This window comes from Euprymna scolopes, chromosome 6, assembly GCF_053919585.1.
Source record: "Euprymna scolopes isolate OS-2025 chromosome 6, ASM5391958v1, whole genome shotgun sequence".
NCBI lineage: Eukaryota > Metazoa > Mollusca > Cephalopoda > Sepiida > Sepiolidae > Euprymna > Euprymna scolopes.
The window spans coordinates 161,402,852-161,409,161 of record NC_136487.1 but is presented as its reverse complement, the minus strand read 5'-3'; the positions used below and the strand labels follow the sequence as shown (position 1 = coordinate 161,409,161).

The following is a 6,310-nucleotide window of genomic DNA, read 5'->3' as shown; positions in this document are numbered from 1 at the left end:
GAATGACGAATGTGTGGTGGTTCAATATATCTGCAGAGGTTGAAGTTGCTTGCGACCGAAAAGACACACAAGAACTATATAGTCTTCATGAATAGGTTTTTGGCCCAAAACCTGCTCCGTTTGTACATTTACTGTTTAAAGTTAGATAAGCTCTCAGCAAAGATTCCGAGAGCAATAGATGGAGCACTTTGCTGATTTGTTTTTTTAACCCATTTGATGAAAATGTCATTGGGAGCCTGCCTCAGCTTGACATTCTTCAACATGTGGAAAGATTACCCTCACTCGATGAGGTTGTCTCTTCTCGGAAGGCACTAGTCTGCATTCTCATTGAGCTGCTCCAACATCGAGAGATGCACGTAGCCAATGTATTACACGCACTGATCATAAAGTTCACCAGTACCACACGATTGGATAAATGGCATATTAGTCTCTCTCTTCAAGGGCAAAGGAACAAAATAACGGTTGTTGAATCAGCAGAGAAGGTGATGGCGAGAGTCTTATTGGATACACTCATTGAAAACATTTGTCCGTTAATCATTGCTGAGGCGCAATGCGGTTTCACTGAGTGTCGGGGCACTGTGGATATGAATTCACTGCAAGGCAGCTGAAGAAAAATATATTGAACAGCAGATGCCACTTTATCAAGTATTCGTGGCCTCACAAAGGTGTTCGATAAACACACAGGCATTGTGGGTAATTATTGCGATTTACTTAACATTCGCTTCACGGTTCGACAAAAAAAGCAAATTTTCATTTATGTTGTTTATTTAGTCAATTTAAAATTATAAATCAAAATAAATATTTTGCTTAAAATAATAAACCTGCTGTTGAGCTTGTGTGACGAGACTTCTTATGTCCGGCTCCATCTTGGGCGCAGAAAGAGTGAATATCGTTCCTAACATCGAGATGGGTTCCTGATTTCGTTTTAATCGTCGCTGAGTCATAAAATCCGAATTATCAAAAGTTTGTTGTAGAGAATTGTATTGTAACGTAACCGTATCAGAAAAACAAAGTAAATAAATAAATAAAAATCCGGGTCGGCATCTCTTGTTTTTTAACAAAATGTTTTATTGCCATTACTTTCGGCACTACTTAAAAAATCTTTCGCTGACACATGTCCGTCTAATCTAAGTCGCGTTTCTCCTTCCGCCAACCGCATGCCGGTCACAGCCGAACCATTCTCGTCTTGTCTCGACATCCGTTTCTTCGACGCGCAGTAAGCTTCTGCCTCGAGCACGTGGTGTATTTTTCCTCCCTTTTCCGTCCTCCTCTCGTGCACAGAAGCGTGATAGGTCTTCTTTGTTACTGAAGGCCAGCTTCATTGTTTTTGAAACCTTGAACTCTGCCAGCTCTTCTGCTTCATCGTTAGTATGTAGTCTCTATGCCATGGATCATCCAGTGATGTATCGTCGAACATTTTCTTCATTCATGGAGAGAATTTCGAGATGTTCAGTGATATAACTTTTGATGCTGATAAAAAGTTTAATCCTCTGCGTTTGCAAATTCTTGTCCAAAAAAGGGAAGCAAGATTGTAAATCCGGCCATGATTTGTGCTTTCCAGACTTCAGTTCAAACAGACATTCCCGTAAACTTGTCTTGCATGTCACTTATCCTCACATCACAGCCTTGCAAAGATTGGTTCATTTCCTTGAGTCGGTCGAAAATACTGGCGAGTTGGATAACCACCGTGAAAATCTCTTCGTTATCAAAGTAAACATGAGGGTTGTTTTCAGATTTACGCTTCCATGCAGAGTTCAGACAACCGAGCATTTTCTCCTCAATAGCCAATGAACTTTGCTGTACAACAGAAGTCCTATACGTTACTTAAACGTTGAAAAAACCAATGATTTTTGGCATTCGCACAAATGAAGATGATAACTTTGACCAAGACGTGACTTCCAACAAACCTGACGATAGAACTTTCCACACAAGAACATATTAGTGTAATGAACAGTGGTATGACGTCGCATGTGGCCATTCGTTCTTGACAAGTGTGATGAACTCTCCTTTGACGTCAATCATCGCTGATTTGTTGAAATTCTTTTAAACATGTCCATTAATTTAAAAAATGTCCATAATGGCTTTGACATCTGTTGCTGTCATTGTGGTTGTCATGGTATTGCAAAACTAAAATTCTTCCTTCATCTTTCCTTCTTTCTTGCAGCGAGCGAAAGCGATCAACTGGTTCTCATGAGTAGACTTGTCTAAATATAAACAAGCCTGGAGCGTACTTTGCTTGATTTCAGAGCCAACTTGATGGCACACATCAGTGGCTAGGTTTATCAATTCGTCGGCATTGCCCTCTTGACAACGGATCTTGTTTGACCTTTTTACTTCTGGTCCGATCATCAGTTCCACCATTTTCTCTATACATGGCTTAGTAATTTCCTCAGCAACAGTGTGCGGTTTCTTGCATTTCACGACTCGGTATATCGTTTCGTAGCTGGATTGTAATGTTGTTTCTTCTTCTGGACGAAGTCCAAATTGAAAGTGATGTTTCCCGGTCGTATTTGCCTTCGGGTATGCATCTTTTCACGATAGTCTGAAAGTTTAGTTAGACGTAGTACTGCATTTGACAATGAGTTAAGGGCAAAATAGATTCACTGATTAATATAATAATTAAGTGAATGACTTTGTGCTACGAAACAAATACTATCAAGAATTGTAAGTGTCAACTGAATTAACGGAACAAATTGTAAGATGGTCAACATCATGAAATTTGGAATATAGACATTTATTCATTATATATATATATATATATATATATATGAAACTATCAAAGGATAGGCGTATGGAAACATCAACGGGAGATGGCGTCGAGTACAATCGGCTGGCATAGGTCTCTTCTTGAGTCTTTAGGCCCGAAAATATAACACGATGGGCCGATCCCTAGTTTGATCGCCCACCGATTTAAATAAACGTCCCGGGAACAGCAACCATATCGACGCTATGTGGGTGATCGTTTAGAATATAGGGCACCCAGTTTATAACACTATGACACTATGTGTATATTTATTTAGAAGTCTTTGTCCAATAGTAGATGTATACCTGGAATTAAGTGTGGATTCTTTCTCTTCTTGCGGTTCTCTATTTCTCGATGATGACTTCTTTCAGTTGAGTTCTGGCTGGGAAGATGGCAAACTTTGCCTGGATGTTGAGGCAAATCAAACGACACGCAACCCAGATTGTAATATATAAAACCGAATCTCAACTATCTTATTTTCCTAAAATATTACAATAAAAATAAACAATTCATAACAATTAAACTTTTAACCATTAAACTTTTAAAAGGGTTTAAGTAACCTTAACTAATAACTGGGAAAGAAGTGGTGCTCCCTGTAGGGGGAAAATAGAAACGAACATACAAACGGCCTACCTGTGAAGCGCCCACGTGTCTGCCATATTTAACAGAAACGGTCTCATGTGATCTCGCGAGATTCACGTTGGTGAATGTAATATAAAGCAAGTCGTTTGGAGGAGTGGGGAGGTTTTTTTTCGCCATACAGAAAATTACTCAGTGCATTGGAACGAGTGAAGGAGGTTCCAGTTCTAAACTCCCCTTTTCGAAGAGATAATAATTTGCATGTTCACCTCATGCTTGCCGGTTGAGAAAGCGAATAAATCGTGGCGAATTGCATTGTGATCCTCTACCCTGTCTCCTTCCGCGAGTGACGAAATCATTTCCCGACTATGAGGGAAGAATGACAACGCAATGATATTTACAACATATAGTGCCATATATATTGTTTTTTATATATAATTATCCACTGACATTTGTTGCGTCGTGTACGCCTAATCAGAGTGGCTGACGAAACACGTTTCAGTGGATAATTATATTTTAAAAACTATATGCCGCTCTCCATTGAAATTGGTATACGGGAAAATCATTTCCAACTCGCATTTAGGTAAAAATGCACTTTCGTATAAACAATTGAATTCATTCAAAACGTATCGCAAAAACACAAACAAATAACTAACACACACACATTACTATCTCTCTCTCTATCTCTCTCTCTCTCTCTCTCTATATATATATATATATATCAGATGGCACCGTTCTGTAATAAGACAATGGCGTTCTGCATCTAGTCTGGTGCTCTGCATCGTTTACTATGGCTAAAAAGCCGAACCTTTTGTTGCCTGTCCGGATTCAGGCCTCGGCGAGTGATAAAGGCATCTAGACTTTCCTTGTTACTAGGGTCTCTCATTCGGCGTTACAGGCAAAATCCGGTGAAAATGCCAACCAATACTTGCCGGAAAGGTATTGCAGTGCTTCACGATCAGCCGATCGAGGCTGGAAATCGGATGTTGAAAGAGAGAGAGAGAGAGAGAGAGAGAGAGAGAGAGAGAGAGAGAGAGAGAGAGAGAGAGAGATATGTAAAATTGGGTTATGCGACCCGACAATATGATCGACGCAAGATCAGAATGGACTTGACGATAATTGTATGTAGGAGTTAAGTTCAAACAATAAACTCTTCCAATTTTTAAGCTTTAAAGTTTCTTGCTATACAAAAAATATATATAAATATATATATATATATATATATATATATATATATATATATATATATATATATATATATATATACGATATTATTAGTAATACTCCGGCTCCATGTCAGAATAGACATAGTGTAAATTCTTTATAGAGGAATTTCACACCCCATAAAGTATTAAATAAAGCAAGCAAAGTTTTTAACGTGTTTTTTGTGTCTTAGATCATCTCCGGCGGGACCTCTTTAACTCACGACTCATTTCTTTCTATCTCTTTCTTCCCCTTTCGTCAATACCTAGCAATTATTAAGAAATACATTGTTGGATCGTGGTTGGATATCTACAAAACGTTAGGTTATTCTAGACTTTTGTTTTGATTAGGATTGGTTTGTTGACCAATTTTACTTGTATGCGTATATTTTGTAGACACATCGTTTATAAATTATCGTTTCAACTTATATTCTGTAAAGAAAGTTCACCAACGTTAACAAATTCCTAATTAACAGCCCCCTTAAGTAAACACTTCATCAAATCTCCACACTAACGTAATGTACGTACTTGCAATAACCCTTATCCCTGAGTGGCTTCCGGGCCTTGATAAATGGTGACCACTGTGTAAAAAAAAGAAAACCTAGTGTAAAATAATAGCATGATTAAATTAGTTGTTATCGAGCTATCTGTCTGTCTACTTATCTATTTACCTATTTATCCATTAATATTATTCGAATAGTTTAGATTGGGCGTTATTTATTGTTGGCCTGAAGATGTTCACATAAATGAGCTTAGTTAAATAAACAAAATAACCTTGAGCATTGCGTACGCGACACATGGTCACATGTTCTTTTGGTGATGACGTAACGGAACTGATAAGCCAAGAGGTGAAGAAGATTGGATTGGGGAGTTTGAGTTTAGTCACGAAAGTGAACAGACTTGCTTCAAAGCTGAGAAGAGGTGCAGGAAGTACAAACATGTAGACATGTAAGTAGACTCCTGGTCATGATCACTGAGCCAGCTGAAATAGCTTTATATTTAAAAAATGTAAAGTGTTATTCTGTGGTTTCTCAAAAGAAGAAAAAACAGGTGTCTCAATCGGTTATGGTGTTGGTCGTTGCATGTTTCATCACAGAGCTCAGCAGTGAAGACTGAAGAACTTCAAGGAAAGAAAAGTATGAAACATATATTCTCCTTATAAAATATGATACTTTTATGTAAATATGAACTCTAATATATCCTCGCGTGATACCCCGCTGCATAAAATATGCATAGACGTCGCTTTGATACATGGCTATAGAACTCAGTTTATACGTCGATATCATCGTCCTTTCTACATAATATCCATTCTATGTAACACTGAAAGAATGCGCCAACTAACAGCGTGCAAGTATTTTCTGGATGAATTCATTCATGACTATGAAGATAAGGAAGGCTCTATTAACTGACTAAAACAAGAATCACTCCACTGTGATCAAGAGAGGAGTCTAATGGTTGCCTAAGATCAAGGCTTAATGACACGCTTTTAAGAAGATGAATAATCTCACCAATTACAAGTTCAATTTCTGTCACACAGAAGTAGAAAGCGTGAGCCACCTGACACCCAGTTGTAAAGTCTTGCTGGGGGATGGATAACTTTACAATGCGACACAGTAGAGTATATTTATTGAATCACCCGACCATTAAAAATAGAATATCGAATTAATCCTGGTAACATATATACGAAGGATAAGTTAGAAATAAGTTATACAACATCTACTATGACTATGCGTTTCTTACAGCTACGTACTTTTTTTTTACATGGTGGTCACCACTTATCAAGGCC

The 6,310-nt window shown here is 38.1% G+C and overlaps 1 protein-coding gene across 1 annotated transcript in view; it reads right to left on the bottom strand.

Moving 5' to 3' along the window:
- Positions 1 to 2,417: 2,417 nt before the first annotated feature.
- Positions 2,418 to 6,310, bottom strand: part of LOC145278282 (acid-sensing ion channel 1C-like) — a 92,609-nt gene continuing 88,716 nt past the window's right edge. The window contains exon 5 of the mRNA XM_080130574.1: positions 2,418 to 2,542. Coding sequence (XP_079986700.1) covers positions 2,418 to 2,542 — 125 coding nt within the window. The remainder of the gene's footprint in view (positions 2,543 to 6,310) is intronic.